Source organism: Dufourea novaeangliae, unplaced genomic scaffold (assembly GCF_001272555.1).
Source record: "Dufourea novaeangliae isolate 0120121106 unplaced genomic scaffold, ASM127255v1 scaffold67, whole genome shotgun sequence".
Classification (NCBI taxonomy): Eukaryota; Metazoa; Arthropoda; class Insecta; order Hymenoptera; family Halictidae; genus Dufourea; species Dufourea novaeangliae.
In genome coordinates this window covers 738,267-759,887 of record NW_015373941.1, presented here as the reverse complement: position 1 = coordinate 759,887, position 21,621 = coordinate 738,267, and the positions used below count along the sequence as shown (strand labels likewise).

At 40.7% G+C, this 21,621-nt stretch overlaps 2 protein-coding genes across 3 annotated transcripts in view; one reads left to right on the top strand and one right to left on the bottom strand.

Annotated features, from left to right (window-relative positions):
- Nucleotides 1-18,966, bottom strand: part of LOC107185682 (cell growth regulator with RING finger domain protein 1-like) — a 30,977-nt gene extending 12,011 nt beyond the window's left edge. For both annotated transcript variants that reach the window (XM_015573418.1, XM_015573419.1), the window contains exons 1-2: nt 18,061-18,966; nt 10,290-10,447 (exon numbers count right to left, since the gene is read on the bottom strand). In XM_015573418.1, coding sequence (XP_015428904.1) covers nt 10,290-10,447; nt 18,061-18,158 — 256 coding nt within the window. In that variant the 5' untranslated portion in view covers nt 18,159-18,966. The remainder of the gene's footprint in view (nt 1-10,289; nt 10,448-18,060) is intronic.
- Nucleotides 18,967-19,819: 853 nt separating this feature from the next.
- On the top strand, nt 19,820-20,741 carry LOC107185692 (acylphosphatase-1-like). The gene is made up of 4 exons (XM_015573435.1): nt 19,820-19,955; nt 20,020-20,036; nt 20,405-20,514; nt 20,627-20,741. The coding sequence occupies exons 1-4, from the start codon at nt 19,820-19,822 to the stop codon at nt 20,739-20,741; spliced, it is 378 nt and encodes a 125-aa protein (XP_015428921.1).
- Nucleotides 20,742-21,621: the final 880 nt, after the last annotated feature.

Genomic DNA, 21,621 nt, shown 5'->3' with positions numbered 1-21,621 from the left:
GTGCTCGGATCGTTCCATTCCGTTTCCGGGATTCTCGCAGCCGGGACCATCAATATTTGATTTATGTGTCATTTCATATGCATGTCTGTTTAAATACTTTTATTCTTTATTCTTGCTAGGTCCGTCAAAACAGCGAAGGTTACACTGCTGGTTCTTTCTCTCTGCCATTACGTGTCTTTGCTACTGCCTTCGTAATCATCCCCCCTCTCTCCAGAATTTTCTGAACAGCAATCGTACAAAGAAGAAATTTCGAGTTTAATCCTCGAGACGAAGGAATATTTCACTCTTCAAAGATCTATACTCCCCCCATGTAGCGTATGTATACGCTTTCTGAATAACAATTACGTAACGAACAATGACACGACTGGTTGGGTGTAATGGTACCGAGAATAATGGCACGCACAGCACGTTATGAATATTCGTTCGACGATAGCCATGCATAAATGACGTTCGTTTAGAAGTTTCTTGCTTTTTCTCCTTTTTTTTTTTTTGGAAAATTCTACATCACAGAGGGGCGTTAGAAAGGCTGTCGCGCTCAAAGGCTCCTCCGGGTATGAATGAACGGAACACGAAGAGAGGAGAACGATAATTGCCCCAACGACCATGGAGCACGAAAGCCGAAGTTTTTATTGTTTCCATTATTACAGCTTTTAAGTAGCTACGGGAAGGGAGGCCCATTTACACGACGACAAGGAACCCGCGAAAGCAATAATCACACTCCCCCGGCCACTCATCGAGCATTCTTTTGTCATCGTCTTATTGTCCTTTTGTCTTCGAACCTGTCCTTCTACCCAGTTTTACGACTCTTTACAGAGTTAGCTGTATATAATAACAGCTACGAGCCGTATCCTTCACTTTTTACGACACCGTTTTCAGCTACTTAGCCATTTTTATAATTCATTGTATAGTTTATCGTGAATGGAATTTTGGAGAACCAGGTCCACGATTGTTCGGTTGCACGGTTAATTATCGATCGACTGTCAATAACAGGTGTGACACTCGAGCCATTTTATATTAGGTGGACACCAGTAAGTAATCTACTATGTTTCTTGTAATTCTGAAACGACAGATTTTAGGTCGAAATGATTTTCCATCGAGGAAAAATTACGAATACGAATAAAATAGCATAGATCCTTACTTTGTGAAGGAATGGTGATACTTATTGGTACACCGAATGAAAACTGGAATCTAACAAATTAACAATTATTTAGAAGGAAGTATCTATCGAAGATAGATCATCAAGCATCCAAATTTTCAGTTCGAAAACGACGGTGGTAGGTCGACGAAGTATTTCCTCGATCCCAAGAGTCGATGCCCCAAAAAAATGCAACCTTTTTGTGACTCTGCTCACAGGTTCATCCGGATGGGATTCGATTGGGCGTATGACACGTTCGCGGTGAAGAGCACGGGACCGAAAACAGAGGCGAGGCGAGTAATTCAACCGAACAAAATAAAAAAAAAAAAAAAAGGAAGTTAATCGGTCAATTTCGAGTGGATACAACGGTATAAATATTTATAGCGATTCGTTGCTGAGACCTGGGCCCGAACCGTGGGACGCAAGAGGAGAGACGCGATGTAAAAATAGTCCCCTTTGTTAGCGAGGTGGTTTCGTTTCACCGAAAAAATCATGCTGTTGCATTGCAAACAACGGTTCTTATGTAGATACTTACACACGGATGATTCTTGTACCCTCGCGAACAAGCTCGGTTTCTGCCAGGGGAAAAAGTGGCGTAGGAAAAAGGCCTCCTACCATTTGGTTTCGGAAGTTTCTGAAATTTATGTCAAATTAACATTCAATTTAACATTTATTTCAGTACTTGAAATAAATTTATCAAATGTTAGAAGGTCCTTCTCCTACGCCACATTTTCCCCTAGCGGAAGCTGAGTTTGCTCGCGAGTGTACACAGCACGTAAGTGATTCTTACCACTTATACACAGACGGTTTATGTCTCAACCGACGAGAGTTGTGCAGCTGGGAGGCCTGTATGTAGGTGCAAAAATGTCTCTAGCAAGTTTGCGCAAATTTCTCTGGCTCGTGTGTGTCCGTTCCTTTTTTTCCGGAGTAACGGTGTTAAGAGACCAGGCTAACCGCCGTTAATTTCGCGCAGCCACGGAATCGACTTTCTACGGGACAGCAAAAACTACTGCGGCCACGAGGTGCACACCACGGTAATAAACCATTTAAAAGTTTCAAGGCCTTGGATCGTTATATTTGGTGGTGTTGCAGCTCAACACCGACTGTAATCGAAATTTCGAGGGCGCGAATTTAAATTTCAATGCGAATCCCCCTCCCCATCTCGGATTCAATGAGAACCGGTCGATAAATATATATTCGCCTTGAATGTATTTCGACTCGTTTCGATAAGTTTCTGCGACGATGTATCGAGAATGGGAGAAGAACACGAGAATAAAGACAATTCCTCTGAAATCCTCTCCGGAACGATCCAGTTTGTAGAAATCAATCGGTAGGGATGATAGGAGGTCATCGATCAGGCTCTCGTTACTATTAAATTAACGAAATGTCGCTGAATATTCTAATCGAACCGGATTTTTGTATTTATAGCATGTGTGAACCTCGTGAACAGATAGGAACGTTCGTTTACATAAGTAAATTTAAAATAGTACAAACAGAATGGATGTTAAACACATTGGGGTATGATATAACGAATTAATTCGTTATAAAACCTCTGTTTAGCCTCTGTCAAGCCTCTGTTTACTCTGTTTTGATTGGTTCCACAGGCAAACTCCCCGAAAGGTGGGAAGAACGCCTGGACAATAATCGTGTGGAACAAGCCAGATAATAATCGAGAGTATTAAACGCAATTAAACTATGCAAAAGCAGAATAGAAAAACCCTTACAAGCAATTTTTCTTCTATAAAACACCACGCAGCAGAATTCCGTGATGTAGAAATAACAGGCAAATGACCCGAGGGACCCGTTTCAATCGTGAATCTGGTCGCAAGGTTCCACGAGGCTAATCCAGAACTCACTCAATTAAACTTTTATTTAGGCCGAGAGGGGAACGGGGAGGGGGGAAGAGGGAAGCGACGGGATTGTTTGTTTCCAGGCACTGGAGAGTCACCGGAATAGTCCAGTTCTTTTGTAGCAATAAAACCGGTCATTACGCATTACAGGGAGAGTCCCCTTCAAAGAACGAAAGTACAAGGAGCAAAGAAAGACAGACAAAGAGGCGTAATTGCAGTCATCGAGCTAATTCCGCGCACAATTGGCCGGAGGAGACACACGTATGAAAGAACAAAAAAAAAAAAAAATAACGCTCTTTTCTCTTTTTTCTCCCGGTCGCGTGGGTTGCGCAATCCATCGCGCGGACGATTCGACAGGATGTTGCGTTACGATGATGCCACCACGGTGTACGACGACGACAGGGGGGCCACTCGACGACCGAAACGTTTTTCCTAAGATTGTTGTGTGTGCCTTCGTTTATCGGTATGTACAGTGGGGGACAAAAGTATTCGTACAGCCCTTAAAACGGAACAACTTTTTTTATAATTAATCCAAATGACCGGAGTTCTTTTGTGAAGTTTGGAACATTAGTTTACTAAATGATGCGTGAACAATAATTTGAAAACGTTGCACTTGGTCCGAATCGCGAAAGAAATAGCAAAGGTGGCTTTTTACAACTTTTTTGTTTGAGACTGTAATGAAAATTTAATAAGTACATATCGAAGATTTATGTTGCAGGACGCGATAAAGGGGAAAAAAACGAACGATCGATCGATTGCATGCGCGATAGCCATCGATAATAATCGTCCTACGGAGTCATACTTTGCATTTCTAAATGTATGGAAATCATGATTGATTACAGGCCACGATAACGAGATTGAGGAAAATGAATGTGTTTTTTTTCATTCCTTCGATCTAGTAGATTGAAGACTGGTACACGTCTGTGATTTATTCAGAAATCAGGCCCCGAGTGGGTTTGTCTCGATTACAATACCTACCAATGCAAGATAACTAGATAGCAACCGATATATCCTGGACTTTATTGTCTTGAATTTTATTCTCGTATAATTTCGAAAATTAGAATTCACTAAAACAAAAAATAAGTAAATATTTATAGTCCCAATAACCATTCAATAACTTAGATATCCTGGACTTTGTCAAGTATCTTCCTGGAACGTTCTGCATGGTACAAGATTTAATTCATTATCAACAAAGCTCAGGATTTATACTTTCAGAACCTAGTTTTTGAATAAAAGTTCCGAAAAGATTATACTACCGGTAAGAGAATTGTAAGACTGCCATAAGAGCTGTTAAAAACTGAATTTATGACAAGCTTTTTATTATTTATTTCATCGACGACCTCAACTTTTTCGAGTGTGTGTATCTTGTTTTAATAATCAACCTATATGAATTTTATTTAATTATCTAGTCTTTCGAATTTGCCACGAACCACCTTAAAGGCCTTCAATCAAACTACTATTGCTAATCTTGAGTACTGTTGCCTTTCACTATGATAAAATTGTTACCAAACTCTGGTTCTCTCCCAGTAAAACGGACCATAATTCGGGTCTTCTCTTAACGAGCGAGGACCGATGCTCGTCAAATTATCGTAAGTATTTGTAAATTGCGCGTGTTTCGCAAAACAACGATGGCGCCACTCAACAGGAGACGAGCAATCAGCCAGAAGGGGGGAGTTCTCCGTGGTATCGGGCAACGATCACGGCTTTATTTCGCCGGAATCTTGCAATCGACTCCACGACCGGTTACGTCACCGGGTAGTACGGGCTTTACCTTTCGTAACCTGGACCACAAGCTCCTCTTCTCTACCGATCCAATCGCGATTACAGATTACACAATGGTCTACCAGTCGGCTCTGGCTGTTTAGTTTGATCCTTACCGTTGGTAGTACACGTGCGATATTCGCAATGAGAAAATGTTGGTAACTGTCAATGAGCTCTCACAACACTTTTGTTACACCCTGTAAAACATCTTTGGTTTTAGCACCCAACGTAGTTTAATATCATAAAAATTGACATTTCCACGTTCAACTAATAAAAAATAGCAAAACACTTTCCTGTCTTCTATTCAAAACTCTTTATCTAGTTAATAAGTTTGCCTATCTCTGCCTGTAGATCCATGATCGACGGGTTCTCCAAGCAACCGATCCAATTACACCACGAATGTACCAGAAACAGGGACAGAGATGATCCGCAGCTTTTTGCATTCCCCGAGAAATGTCTCGACTTCATACAAAGGAGGCGACGTATGTGGTATAATTAATGGAAAGTTCAACATTCAAAAAGAGGCTGTCACTCCAATTACGTTATGTCAACTTATCCGATTCCAGTTTTGTAATCGCGTGGGAACGAGCGTTCCCCGCGACACCTGGAGTTCTCGTGTACACCCATAAAGGGGGTCTTTTTTTTTTTTTTTTTTTATTAATCATACGCCCTGCATCGGACACAACCGAGTGGAAATTGTTTCAGCTATTGTCACGTATGTTACGTAATCACAGCGTGTCGGTTCCAGCAAGAGGAACGACGAGCCGTCCCCGATGAACGAGACTAAACTCTGCTATCGACCCTCACGGTTTTTTTTTTTACATGGTCACCTCTGGCTACGGGCCTGGAATTCGAAAACGGTCTCTCTGTGCCCTTGCCTTGCAACGCGACCGTCGTGCGCGCGCTGAAAGAGCTGCTCTCTTGCTGCCTCACAGTAAAACTGAATTTCTGACTAGAGATGGTGGTCAAAATCACTAACGGTGATTTATCACTGGACTTCGGATTTTTATGCAAAACAATATTTTCTAAAGTAATTTATAAAGACAGGAGTAAATGTAGAAATTTATATTTTTTAAAATAGAATACTCGTTGGATCCGATTAAGTGCTACTCAGGCGATATACAGGGTGATAAAAATAAATGGGGGTTCATAACTTCTAGAGTAAATAGTACTCGCCAAATGATGAAAAAAAAAAGTTATGGACAATCTTTTGTTTCGGGTAAAACTAGTGACGTTCTCCCTTCGGGGGCTATCATACCTTTCGGAAATGATGGATTATCCTTATAATTTCTTATTTTCCTGGTCACAGAAGATTTTCTGAAATTGTTATTAGTTTCTTATTCACAATTTCGTTGTTTCAATTTTCTTTTATCACCCTGTACATTTAAGAGACTCCTAATGGAGATACTACTAGCAAAGCCTACTCATCTGTTGGCGTTACGTAGAGAAACGGATGGACAAACTTCAGAGTCGTGTTTAAAACCTCCTTGAGGTAATGAAATTGTTACGTGAACATTATCTTATCGAAGCACATTGGGTTGGCGAGCAGCGAAGAGAAACTTATTTCACTTTCCGTCTATTTGTCAGAGAATGTGGGATGATTCAAGAGAAAAACTTCAGACCAGTCTCAACGGTGAGGGACTTCTCGTGACTTCTTTTTACGTCTGTCGATCAATAGAAATTAGCGATGGGATTCGGTCAACGATCCATGGATGTTTCAAAATCTCCTCGTTGTCGAGAGGACTTTCCATTTTGAAGACGTCGCTCGTGGGTTAGTATTACATCTCTCGAGGTACATGCGTGTACGTGTACACTTTCTTAGAAAACGTTTTATAGACGCTCCAGGAACGATATTGAAGGACTCTTGAAACGAGCCATTGATCGTTTCCGACGTATATACCCGTGGAGAACGGTCTTTCCAGTGTCGTGACGTGGGACGATAACGATAACAAATCGATAATACGTGTTATGGATTCGGTTGTTGACAGTTTTGAGTCATTGATAAATACTCGACGAGTGAAACATTCGCGAGTATCGACGGTAACGACGTCAACTGACGGCTGGTACGTTACCAGGCCTCGTTATCAACCTGGATACGTATTAATGAAATCTCTATAAATTGGAGAAAATGTGCCATCACAGAGTGTCTCGTATAACAGAACTCGGAAATCCCCGTTACAGCGCCATTTTGGTTCCACCAGTTAATTATACCCCGACTCCACGTCTACATCTAACGATTTATCAAGTGCAAATGATAGATCGAGATTTTATTAATGTAATGTCAATACTACTTGGGTGATTAATGTTCTGAACGATTGATGGTACGAGAACAATGGGAAAGCTACTTTTTAAGCTCGATTCGAGAGATCAAAATGAAAGGGATATGTTCGTGGGGACCGAATTCAAGATGAATAAAACTGTTTACCAGCGGGATCAACGTGTAGCCCGATGCGTCACCAATTTCTAGCTCAAGGCGAAATCCAACGACACGCGTCCACTTTTCAGCGTGCGTTCAAAAGCCAAGAACAGGTTACAGGATTATAGATTGCAGGGAAAAAAAAAAAAAAAAGAGTATCATTCTTTCGAGTACAAAGAAGACGAGTGTATTCGAGTGCAAGTGTATTTCGTTCTATTAAACAATCAGTATGAATTTTATTTAATTATCTAGTCTTTCGAATTTGGCACGAACCACCTTAAAAATGCATTTATCGATGGTCGTCGGGCGTCGAGCATAAATCACCGGCGATGACACGTGATCGATCCACGTTCCACACCGTATTACCATTAGATCGCGTTTACCATCCGATCTTTCCACTTGTCCGCGTGAAAACGTCGCGCTAATTACAATGATTACGAGACCGAACGTATTATTCAACGGTAATTACAATCAGGGGGCAAGGAGGTCACGTCGTGTGTTTACAGCTGAGCTAGCTGATTGGGATACAACAAATTGGCGCTTGTCCAGATGTTGGAACGTGATACTGTCCAAATAGAAAGGAAGAAAAAAAAATGGGAGCAGATTCTTCCATGGATCCACAGAATCCATGGTCTAGGTGTCACTGTATATAATGTTAACATTGTTAACCCTTCCATTCCTGGATTATTTAACCCTTATCCGACCCTCATTTTGTCCCTCGTTGTCAAATTAAATTTTGGGAGCGTTTAATGGGATTTTTCATTCATTGCTACCAACGGAATAGAAAGAAACAACAATTATTCAGAATCTTGAAAATATTAATTTTTCTATCTACCCCAGAATTTATAAACCCTATTTTCTTTTGTTTCCCCTCGTATACGATCCTCCACAGTAAATCCTCGATGAATGTTCGAAGGCTCCTTGGAACTAACAAAGAGCGATAAAGCTTAGAATTCCGAAGCCAATAACATTTCTTTCAACTGCAGATGGCCATTAGTTTATGAAACATTTAATGTTCTCTTGCCGATTAGCCTTCGAACACTCATCGAGGATTCACTGTAACTGTTCCAAGCAGAGAGTGTAGTACATCATAATTGCCTTCCGTCCGTTTGACTACGACGAAGACCAGACACGTCCAACAGTTCAATTGAATTGTCATGGAAAGGTCGTGGGACACGTCGACGCCGTTCTGGACGTGCGGAATCGAAGGGAAAAAAAGAAAATTAGACGATTCCATCCGGAGATGATACCGCAAGCGGTAATAGAGTCCGATCATCGTCTCCGCAGGTTAAATGACTCACAATGACCCGGCCCAAGCGGTCAAGGTAACCGTTTCGTAACTACAGGTGCCTTCACACCTGCATACCAATCGCGAGCAACCGAGGGAGAGACAAGACTGCAAGAAAGAGAGGGCAGAAGACGGGGAAGAAGGGGAATGATCGTCAATTCTTTTTTTTTCCTCCTTACGCGTGCGTCTGTAACCTACTTTCAACCCGATCGAACCGTACGGGGCGTTCTGCGCTCTTTTAAGTTAATTAACCCACCTGGTGGAGGGGAGTTATGAAACCGAAATATGGCGATGCTACGTCGAGGAGCAGAAAACCTGATACCACCCGCTAAAAGAATTGCCAGGGGCTGGTGTGTAATTTTGCAAGAGCTATTTTGTCGTCTGATCCGTAATATTTATTTATTTAGATAGTTATTAAACGGGTATAAACCCATTAAGCATACATTAGTTACAGGAACATAGTATACAGTATGGAATTAATCGTAATAAAGAATTTTTAATTAATCATTAACGTCAATTAAACAGTTCTTAGTGCCCTATGTTTTTTTCTACCTTCTACCATTTTAACGCCACGGTTTCTCCCACTTGAGGGGAATCTCCCAGAAACTCAGATTCCTTGGGGGTCGTTCGAGCGATAAAACGCAGTGAACGGAATCGATGGTTCGCACCGTGTACAAGGATCAGAGTTCGAGCATAAATATCACTATTATTAGGTATTTTATTTCTGTAACTGTCATTGCCTTCGTGCAACAGCGAAAACACTGGGAGGTCGTTCGAGCGATAAAATCAAGTAAAGTCTTGCGGAATAATTTATACGATTTTTTTTGCATACTTTTGTTAGTGTTCGTGAGATATACAGGGTGTACCGAGATAGGCTATTCTAGCGCCTTCAATTGGACGGATCCTTTTTTTTTGTGAAAGTTTTTATAATCGCGAAGGACGATGAACTGTTGGATAGAAGACGGTTGAATAGACAACTGCGTCTTGCAGTCACGTATAAATAATTCGAGATGTATTTAACATGTCTGGGTATATTAAGGATAAAAAAGTTGACTGAAAAGCATGATGGAAGAACAAAAAATGGAATGATTCGTACAATTTGCATTTATTCTAGGAGACAGGTGACAGTATTCTACCTCTGGAGTTAGTTAAAGTGAGACTGAGGAATGTGTTTATCTCTATAAATTCTCTTGTTCTCACACGGTAGTCACGATTTTGTGTTTGTTTCACTATCCGTGAAGTCTAATTTGTTATTTAGTTGCAGATTATCCTCCGCTACAGGGAAGATGACGCGATTACAACGAGGACAATAAAGCGCGCTTATAGAGAGGGAACTCTGTCTATATATCAATCTTCGTGATCCAGTACAGACTAGAATCGATAAACATTTCTGCCTTATTTATGATCCGACACACCTCTCTGAATTAGTGAAGCAAATTCCTTCTGCAATTTTGTTTTTACAAATAGCAGAGCGATTTGCATAGAACCGGATGTCTAGCAATAATCATCGAATGATTTATAGTCCCCGGAATATAAAACGATTCATATACATATATAGAAGCATATCGAATCGAGTATTTTTTGTAGAGGGATTCTTCAAACGAAACAACTTTTACTCGATTCGAGGTTCTACAGAGGTTTCACAGAGTGTTTCCTCGAGTAGCACCGTTTCACAATTCTCGATCGATGATTCGCGCTTACGTGGCGGTATCGATCACTTGTGATTTCTTCAAACAAACTCGAGCGTGTAAGTAAAAGTGACGGAAAGAGGAAAGTTAAAAAACAGAGAAGAAAAAAAAGAATTGGGAATAAAGGCGGGCTGTGTTTGTTTAGACTCACCGGCATAAGTGCTCTTGAAACTTTCGTGAAGCTTGAAGGTGAAGGGAATGTGGACCTTCATCATCTCCATCTGGGGTATGCGTGGCGAATGTGTCATTACGCTTCCACTGCCGCCGAACATCAATTCGTCGCCGTGAATACGAAGTACGATCATGTTCCTGCGCAAATCAATCGTACACCTTTCCATTTAATCGACCCTTAACGCAGCTTAAAAATTCGCAATTAGAGTGACTTAAAAATTTGCAATAAAATTGACTTAAAAATTCGCAATAAAACTGACTTAAACATTTGCCATTAAAGTGACTGAAAATATCGCAGTAAAAACGACGTAACCCTGACTTAAAGGTAATCAAAATTCTTCCAAAATTTCGGGAGGGGGAAGGGTAGGCCAATCCATTAATACTCTCCGAATTAAATTGGCTCGCGGATTGACACGAACATTGCGGAAATACACTTACCCACAAGCAAATTAACATACATGCAAATCTACGGGTATTAATTCATAAATCCTTATATAACAAAAAAAAAATACATATGACTGGTTGATATAAGGCTTGTGCATGAATAATATAAGGTTAAGATCCTGAAATTTTAGAACTCCCCGGACAATATCTATAAACAACCGTGCACACACATATACATATGCTGATTCGCGCGAACAAACAAGACTAGAAAAATGATTGCAAATGACTCGCAAAGTTATTCGCTTAAACGGAGAATAAATGGAGTATTGTCTTAGTCACCAGGGGTGATCGATTATTCACGAATCTACTTATACGCCAAAAGATCTGAATATTCAAGAGTTCGTTTGTTCTTTTCTTTTGGTTAACATCTTTCCATTTAATAGTTCTTTAAATCATTCTGTCACGACGTGACATTTGAGTGATTCATTCCCGGGGACGCGAACTCGTCTAATTCAGTCGAGCAGCGTGACATTCGGTCGATTTTTCCTCCGTAAACGATGGAGAAACAGGTTTCGATGTGTCACGACATGAAACGTTTCTCGACCGCGTTACGAGATTAGGTGCCCCCGGAGAAATAACAGTATTTCGTATACATTTTTTTTCTCTTTTTTTCGTTCTTTTATCGGGCGCGTTCTGACTAACGGGTTCGAAATTCATAAAACGAGGACTGGTTCTGTTTCCCCGTCCCTTCCTCGTTTCTTCCCACACTAACCTGTATACGGACGAGAAATAGGAACCAAGAGAGAATGGCCGATAGAATAAAAACGCAACCTGATGTTCGAAAAATTCGGACAGTTATCTTGAGTTATAGGATAAAATTCCTCAAATATCATGGAAACCTTGCCTAGACTGTCTCGAGAAGGCTTACTCAAACATATGAAAAATATCATCAGAGTACATACTCACGTTTCAGAAGAGTTATTCAAATGATGCAGTAAGATTGTTCGAATAATTCGGAAGGAAACATTTCGTGCTCCATTCTACTTCAATTTTCAAACTTTTATCGATAATTTCCAGTTCGTGAATGCAATCGAAGTCAGGTCGTGTTCGAAAACATATTCCATCGATTTCTACGCGAATTTTTATCTCCTCGTGTTCCAATAGACACATTACGAAAGCTCGCGGACCGGGTGAAACCAACAACCGATTTCAAAAATCCTTCTACACATACGGCGTTGCTCAAACATATTTCGTAAGGGAGCTAACACCGTTCTGCACTCGCTGCGCTCGTTTTTGCTCGATCCCATCATAATAGCCGACCCCGCTAATAAACCGCGCTGGGAACCGAGCACATTTATCTTTGGCTCTTTTTTCTTTTCAAGGCTTCATTTGCATGTCGTTGCTATTCACTCCGTCGTGCCGTATGTCATCAATAGCCGACCACTCACGTCTAAAATTCACGGTACAATAAAAAAACGAACCAAGCTCCACTGAGGTCTTGAATCCAATTAGAATCTGATAGATCCTACAATTGGAGTCAATAAATTGCCGTTTTGATCTTGGTTTCCGTAAATCGATCCATTCCATTGTATATACACGCAGAAACATTCACAACCTGTTTTCACGGCAATTCACTGGTTGGTGACGTTTTTCGTTCAGGCAACCCTATTTTCCGAACGTCCGTACAAATTAGTTCGTAATTTCGTATAATACGGCAATTTTCAGGAATGAAACCATCGTGTTACACAAGGGTTATCTGTATCAAAGTGGACATAACGGAGACACCTTTTGTCGCTGGCGGCCTAAAAGGAAGCGCGCGGTTTCTCATCCTCTTGAATGAATCAAAGTGCGAACGACCGCGAGCATCGACTGCCAATAACCCCGCGGCCATGAGACGGTATGCACGTATATCACCATGTCCTGGTCGTCGCAAATTATTCGCCAGCCCCCCTCGAGACCAAAACGCAAAAGGATCCGCCTCGACGATGAATTTCCGCGCAGTAATTGTTCCCAGACACACGGCTCTTGGAACGTTCCCGGCAGCGATTTTAATCAAAGGGACACGAAAGAGTATTTCCCCTCCGTGTCTGCGTACAAAGACTACGATTTATTACGAGAAAACTAAATAAAAACCGAGGAATGAAATTGTTTCGATTGAGGTTTCGAGAGATAGATCCCTTATTTCTCTTGTCTCTATCGTCTTTCTTTTACTGTTTTAGGTGAAGCATGAATAACAGCGAGTTCTACTTTTTTCGACTCGTTTCGAAGACGAAACGGAACCTGTGCGATTTTGCTTTTTAGTCCACGCCGCGCGCGGCTTTCACCTTTAGATCAAAACGAATCGTACGGTTCCCGTTAAGTGTGTTAACAGTTTATAGATACAAATCTTGGGATTCGGGTCTGCCGTTGACCCTGTTGCTACTTTACGCAACGTTCACCGTCTGCGTCTCGATCCCCGAGAGATGTAATACTTTGAATTTCTACCGTTTGACCTCATCTGTGTTCGTCCACCATTAAAGTGGCAGGCTACTCTACGAGAAATGTGCAAACAAAAAGGACAGGCCTCAAAACGGATCATCGAAACAGACGGTATGCTTCTGTGAATACAGTAAATCCTCGATGAATGTTCCAAGACTCCTTGGCACTGACAAGGAGAGGTCCCCAGGTGTAACGCTAACTTCTTATTGACGTTTATCATGCTTGAAATTCTGAAGACAATGATATTCGTTTCAACCGCATAAGACCATTAGTTTACGAAATATTTAATGTTCAGTGCCGAGAAGCCTGCGAACACTTATCGAGAATTTAATGTATGGTGAACTTTCAATTCTGACCTGGAATGAATGCAATTGATTGCAATACATAAGTGTTTCATTCACCCTTGTTCTTGTTACGCCTAATAATCATTAAATATTACCAGGACTATCTTGTAAATAAAATCTAATTACAATAAATTACAATATAGTTAAAAAAAAGGCCGCCTCGATTTAATCCTCATTTTCGTAGTGCAAGGAAAAGACGTGAATATGCAGAAGCGTCTGGCACTGAGACAATAATACAAATTCCAATCAATGTACATTTACATACATTTACGTGAATTAACGTGTATTCACATTATATGAACACAATTCATTCAGAGCTACACATCGGATCCGCTGATACGTCCAGTTCGATTCGCCCGAATAAACAAGCGAATAAGGTCAATTGTTTTCTGGAATCGTAAATGGGAACTGGAAGAAGCAAGAGTCCCTCGACTCACGACCTCGTTCAATTGAAGACAATTGCCGTTGCACCGACACTCACAGGAACCCAGGGGCCGAACCAGCGTCCACGGAGGCGTCGATTGTTAACGTTTTCGCGGCCAGAAATTCAAAAGTATACTATACAATAAGTAAAATTTCGATTTGTTTCTATCACTAATACAGGTAACCTTCGTATAACACGGTGGTTAAGTTCTTACGTTGTATTACGCGAATACTTACACCTCGTCGATGATTTTACCTAAAAATCTCTGGAATACCCTACTAATCACGCAGGCCTAGGGTACTATGTCACTGACTCAGAAACTTAAGTTACTCGAAAATGTTTAGTAAATCGAGTTCCACGGAAAAATCACGCCGTTGGTATGTGTTCTGCGATAACATGGTTGTTATCGATCCACCACGGTGCTCGTGTTGGCCGTTTCCGATCAACGATAAAAGAAAAAGCAATTGGGAAAAGGAAACCTGACGGTACGCGAGTCAGCGAGCGTAACAACGGAGCAACAATGTCGAAACCATCGCGTGTCCCATTTTAATGACCTCTGTTATCCGCGCTGATAAACGCTCGATATCCGAGCAGCGCGATGCACCCAGCGAATAATTGTTAGTTAACGACCCGAGGACTATTTTGGCTAACGGGCCTCGAATTCCTGGCGTTAGGGGTAGTCTCGGAGGCTTAGTTAGCCGAGATTACCAGACTTCGACTATGTTTAGTGAGCCGAAACACGTGATTCGGAGCCACGATTATTCTACGGATGAATAATGTTAATTGGATTGCACTGGGTAAGTGCTGGAATTAACTACTCGAATGACTTTATCGGCGGGACAGAGCGTATGTAATTGGAGGAAGAACAGTCGAAGAGGAAACGGTTTTTCTCCTCATTCGAGGAATTTGTACGATGCCGTTGTCTCATGGAAAAAAATGTTTATGAAATCAGGCCGAATACATTTCCCTAGAGTTTTTTCGTCGATGGAAGATCCTATACTGGGTGTAGATTTAAATCTACAAAAGATATTAGACACTACTCTATAGGGAATTAATTCTCGAATGGTAATGTGAGCTTTAATGTTGTACTTGGTAAGGCGGGGTCGGAACTGACCCGAACTCTTTTTTAGAAAGGTAATTATCTTGATGTTGTATTTTTCATTATTTGTATAATAAGGAATAATAATTGATAAAATCTAGAGTGGAGATAGGACAAGAGGAACTAGAACCTAACCCAGACCTTACCGTTAGAGGGTTAATAAACCTGGTAAAATTGATCAGTGACGTTCTATCCGAAGTAGAAAAGTCGAGCTGCATTTCGTACATGGATCTGTGGCAATACGAAAGTTTCTTTATCTGTAAACCGTGGCAATATTTCAAAAGCTCGATGAATTCTTTCGTCAAGGAATAATGTTACGTCCGTGGAAATCGCGATCCGTTACGCCGACGTTTTTTGCGGGCTTACGCAAAAATGGCAAGATGGCGACGCCCCGAACGGTTGGCCCCGCGATCCATCATCTCTCTGTCGTGCCCCGTTTCTTTTTTTGGTTTCTTTTCGAGGACCGAATACGTAGACGACTCCGACGACCGCTGTCCACTCAGCGAAATGCCAAGAGAGGATTATAAACGGCACCACGAGAGACTACTTTGCAGTGTAGATAATGATCGATCTCGTCAATTTCTTGCCTGTCCTCTGTAACACGATAAACACATCCCATGGTGTCATACTTCTAGTTGGACTTGTCCGTATCCCGACGACCTTGGGAACGGATCCCATCGCGATCCAATCTCGGGTAACGTATCTCGAAGAAGAACTAGTCGATCCAATAAAAAAAAATGTCTTCGTTCTACTGGGTACACGAACGAATAGTCAGGCAGAAAAATTGTAAGAAAATTCAATGAAAATGAGGGGACATCGTTAAAACGTCATTGAGAACTGAGGTCCAATGTCCTATCCCAAGATGTTCGTGTTGTCTCTTTTCGTTCACGGACACCCCGTATAAAATAGAACGAAGGTGACCTTGGGGATCGCCGGGACGAAAAACAAGGATATTTAATTTCTCCTCGGGAACCATTCGAAATTTAATGTATCCTTAAGAGATAAAAGAAATCTTACCCAGTCGGGGTCTACAAAACGCAAACAGGAAGAGCATGGTTAAGAAAATGAGGGTCAGGAGAAAAAAAAAAGGTAAAACTAGCGGGGCACGACTCGCTGCACCGCTGACCAGTTGGTGTTACGCAATCGAAGGAATGGGAATAGCCGGGGAACAGTCGCTTCTCTACAGGCGACGTTAAACCTTTCCGTAAATATTGTTATTGAATCGCGATATAATGTAGGCATTTCGCGGCGCAATAAAAACGACAGACGAAATTTGAAAACGATGCCTGGTTATAACCAGGGATGGGCAAACTCATTATCTAGATAAAAAGGTTCGAATAACGAATAAAAGATGGAAAAATTTTATTTGTTATTCGATGTTCGAATAAAAAAAGTATCATTTTTCGACGAGCGTCAAATGAATAAATTTATTCGATGAGAATTATGCGACGAATAGAAGATACTTTATTTATTCAAAGTGTTTTTGTCGTAGCGTTGAATAAAATTTTCTTCTCTTATCTGCTCCGTGTAATTCGAAAATTCAAACACTCGACTCGATTCGAGCAATCGAACAGAGTTCGGCTCAGCTTGTAAATTACGCGTACTTACACACCCCTAGATCGGGTACGCGTATGTTTGTTACGACCGGCACGAATCATTCGCGCGGCATGAACCTGTTTGAACTTTCGAGAGCTCCCCCTTTTCTTCGAAAGGCAACAGCACACCGTCGAGATGCATACTACGGAGTGGCGATGGACATTCCGATAATTGGATGGAATAACGGACACGTCTATTCCTTTTGTTTTTTACACGTCTCCTTTGTTTAAGTTGCCCATTAAGAAACTAGCCTCTCAGACGGCGAACTGGTCGATTCGATGAAATGAAAAATAGACGAATAAATATTGTTTGTTCAAGATATACGAAGAAATACCTGCTCTGTATATTTACTAGATTCAAATAGTTTTTTTGTTTCAAATTCTATACTGTTCTACCTCTAGTAGACTCCCCATAGCTCCATCTGTGATTACAAATTACCATTTAGGCTCATTTACATCGGGCTAGATTAATTCTTAATTGTTTTTTTATCGAGCAGGTTAAAGTAGATGCATGTATCATTAATCATAAATCTCACGTTTCTTATTGAAATTGCTACTGGTTATTCATGCACTCGTCAAGTGTCATTATTTTCAGAACAAGAAAGTAATTCCAAGAAAACTGTTTTCTAAACGTGATGTCGACATGTTATTTACCGTTTAAATGATTAACATAACACAATAATATAGGAGAAATCTTTTCGTCCCAAGGATAATTCATTCAAATAAAAAATGTATAATAAGTAGAATAGAAAAAAAATGAAGTTGATCCGTAAAGAGTTGAACTCACGCTACCAGATTAGGAATCTACGGTCATAGCCACTGGTAAAAAAAATTGGTGAATCCACTGTACTTATTCTACAAAATACAAATGATTCTTTATCGTAAATACATTCAGAAAATATGCAAATGAGCGTTCTTTTTTTTTGCAAACTAATTGATAAAGCCAAAAATTTATTTCCCCTATTACACACATTTAGCATACACATTACAATTCCTTTCTTACAATCGAAGAGGTTACCCAAATGTATTCGTAAACACGATGTTAATTAATTTCACTTCGAATCTGATAAAACCCTGACATCTGTAAACCGATTTCCACATAATTCTAGTCCCACTAAATTAGTCCCTACACCAGTACGTTGGCATAAACATCCGCAGTCTAGTAATAAATACACGTTATCGATTACGGGGACAAAACTTTTAGGTAAAGGGAAACACGAATACGGTATTAAAGTACGTGTATCCAGGATAACCGAAAATCCTGACGATCAGTGCTACACATTTATGCCATCATTGTTACTATTATTATCAAGTACTCTGATGTTTTTACACGTAACAGGCGGGGGGGGGGTACACTCTATTTCATATACAGAGGGGACAGTTCAGAGAAAACGACTAAAAAATGTCAAAGAAGAAGCCATAGATACCTGATGATGAATAAAAAGACGCCACAGAAGCATATCGACACCGCGAGCACGAAGAAAATGTTCGACAGCTCCGCCACGGACACTAACATCGCCGTCATTGTATTCAAGCCGTGCGTGTTGGTCCTCTCTCTTTCTCTCGGTGCACAGCACGACGACGCACACGCACAAACAACCGACGACGACACCACCTCTCGCGGGCTTAACCTCACTCGTTTAACGGTGCGCTGTCAAAGCCGCGGGGCCGCCGGTCGTGTTGCCCTTAAGCACTGCACACAACGTTTTGTCGAACAACGCTTGACGAATGAATGCAACAACAGCAACACCAACAACGATGAAGCCAACTGTCAAAGCCGCATCGCGTTGCCGAATTGTCGCGAATAGTACGCCACCCTAACCTCATCGACCGACACCCCGTGTGTGGTTGGTATACACACTGAATTCGGCGAATCAATCCGCTCTCAGTGGTGACGTTTAACAGAAAGTGATTCGGCGTCGATTAAAATGTCGCAGGGATTTTTGTTTTCTTTTTTTTTCTTCTTTTTTCACACGAACGAGGCCGTATACGATTCGTGGCGATCGTCTAGCATAGCGCGAATCGCGGAACGATACGCGATGCCAATTTCAAAGCAGCAGGCCGGCCTTTTAAATGTCGACGATGGATCGAACGATCGCGAAATAATGTATGTGATACATTCTTGGCCCGGATCTATCGAAACTCGTGTGGTCCCCCCCCGATTGACGGGGATTCAACCAAGCTTTTCACGTTCAACGAGAGAACAAGCGCACAAAATACCGACCGCGTATTAGTCCGTGGTTTCAGACTGACTGACGTTGGCGGCCGCGGTGGGGACGACTTATACGCCTTCGCGACTTTGTTGCTGGCTCGCTGGTGCGCGCGCTCCGGAACATCGACCAATACCCGCCGCGGATACGTAACCGCGATTAGGGACAGGCATGTGCGAGAGAATTTGATTTTTAAATTGGAACAAATCACCGGTTATGTTCGACGACGATCGGATTGGTATATAATTCGTTCGGTTGAATAATTATCGCTACGGGCGATGGGAGCATTAGCTTACTTGATTGCTAGAACAAACGTATTTAACTTTTAAAGTAGTCCATCGATATGCACGTTGAACCTGATGTATTGTGTGTAATACGATCCTATGTTGCATAAATTGCAGGCTGTATTAGTTTTAACATGCTCAACCAATGCGAAACTCTTGACACGTTTATTGACATGAATGTTTAAATTCGTTGTAACGAGATATTGTAAGCGAATATTCAGAATATGTTTAAATACATTATTGTGTATAATAATATGGTTTCTCAATTTTAACAAAATTCTATTCCAACTTTTGCAATGACTCAATAATTGTCATGCGATTAAAACGCAAATTGTTATTGTATTACCGGTACGAGTGAAGGCAAAGAATAATGAAGTTATGGTTCATGTCTAATTAGCCAAATATTTAAATATAGGATGTTTCCAACTCTCTGTAGTGTTGTACGAGAAATTCTCTCTTTGTGTTGGTTGAATGTGAATTAAAGGTAATATTAATGTGAGCACAGTGTGTATCAACCCTACTTGAAACTTAAATTGAGTTTAATTCACTTTCAAATGCACCGAAAATAGTTTCCAAGGATACCGGTATTAACCAACCGGAACAGCTGACAAACTCGCCTAGCGACATCTAGTCAATTGTCGTTTCATGAAATCCACGACGCATTTTCGTGATCCTCGTTAAATAATGTTCTAATGTTAAATCAGGAGTACCTTAAAATTGTGCTCTGCGTTCTCATAGTATTATCACAGGAAGTAACATCACAAACTACGAATCGGACGATGTCGCAATTAATCGGTGTTGACTTCGAAGTATTCGGAAAAGTGCAAGGTACGTTAACCCTTTTCTTCTAACGAAACACGACGTTTCTAATTTCGGTTTTCTATCTTTAAAGGTGTCTTTTTCAGGAAGGTAAGTAACGTCATTATTAAACATTGATTAAATGAATAATAACAGGCAGAAACGAGTCACGAATTTGCGGCTTACTTGAAACGAAAGCGACATCTGGCATTGGTAACTAGAACTGCGCAGTTATCGGTACACAGATATTTACATTTGAAAAATAAATTGTCGTCGAAAGAATTACACTAAAACTTAAATTCGTTGCATTTCATGAGTAACGTGAATTAATGAAGTGAATTATAACTTCGATTAGAGTCAGTCAGACATGATTCTGATTCGAATTTGAGTCTCTGAGTCGATCGGTAACTTAGTTTCCTATACGCGGTTGGATCTGCAATCAACATTTTTAATTACTTAACATTTTTTCATTAATTCAGTATACCCAAAAACGTGGCAAAGAGTTAGGTTTAAAAGGATGGTGCATGAATACCAGTCAGGGTACTGTCGTCGGACGTCTAGAAGGGGAAAAGCCTAAAATCGAGGAAATGTAAGTTTATCAAATATTTGATAAAACGTAGTAAACAAAATTCATCAATTCCTTCGAATAACGTCGTTGGATATATCAGCAGTGGTTTTGCATTAATGTACTTCCGTTTTAGGAAACATTGGCTCCGTTATACCGGAAGTCCTCAGTCAGCCATAGATAAGGCAGAATTTCGGAACGAAAAGGAGATATCCCACGCTTCCTTCCACGACTTCGAAATAAAAAAATAGATATTTCTACGATGGTATACGAAAAATTATTATAAATTATTTATTTTCTTAGTATTACGATTGAAAGCGATGGAAGATGTACGCACAAGTTTGCGTCCCGGATACAATAAAGACTGTTCGACGTTAAGAATACACTGCAGAGATCCACGGTGTACCGTTTACTGTGACATTTATCGCGGAAAAAAAAACTTCAAGATCCCGTTACTCTATTATCTTGTAACTCTCTTGCGTAGAATGCGGTTACCATCTTCGCAAATGTCAACCGACTGAATGTCGACCTTTGCGTATCCCTCGGCTACAAAGGACATCGATGACGAATGGTAAGACTCTTTGCTTATGAGAAGGGCTTGAGAGAAGCTTTTTTCTGATCTGTGACCCCAGACAATGTAAAACAGGGTATCATCCGTAGATGATGTATTAACATATGGCACGTTTTTGTCTTTGGCAACGCTGATTTTTTAATGACTTTTAACACAGTGACAGAGCATAGAATTCTGAAGTCAATGATATTTGTTTCAGCCGTATATGACCATTAGTTTCTGAAATATTAAATGTTCAGTACCGAGGAGCCTTCGAACACTTACCGAGGATTCACTGTATTCCGTATGTTTTGAAACGTTCACCGTAAGAAGCGTCGTCGAATCCCTGATACTTTGTTCATATGGAAAGAATGACAAGCGTAAAGCTGCATCTGCACTATGCACCATAACACGTTATAAAACTTGTTGGAAGAACAGAAAGACAAATGTTATATAACATTTTTCGTGATATATAGCAAGTTACATGTTATCCATCAAATGTGACGCCATTATTAATAATGGGATACAAAATGTTACACAAACTTGTTACGGACTTGTCCAAAAAGTGTGATCTTGTAACA

What these genes read in the sequence shown, in the direction of transcription:
- LOC107185692 (XM_015573435.1), top strand. Translation starts at nt 19,820, where the DNA reads ATGTTAAATCAGGAGTACCTTAAAATTGTGCTCTGCGTTCTCATAGTA. An exon ending in AAGCCTAAAATCGAGGAAAT is followed by an intron (nt 20,515 to 20,626) that starts GTAAGTTTATCA and finishes CTTCCGTTTTAG; the next exon opens with GAAACATTGGCTCCGTTATA.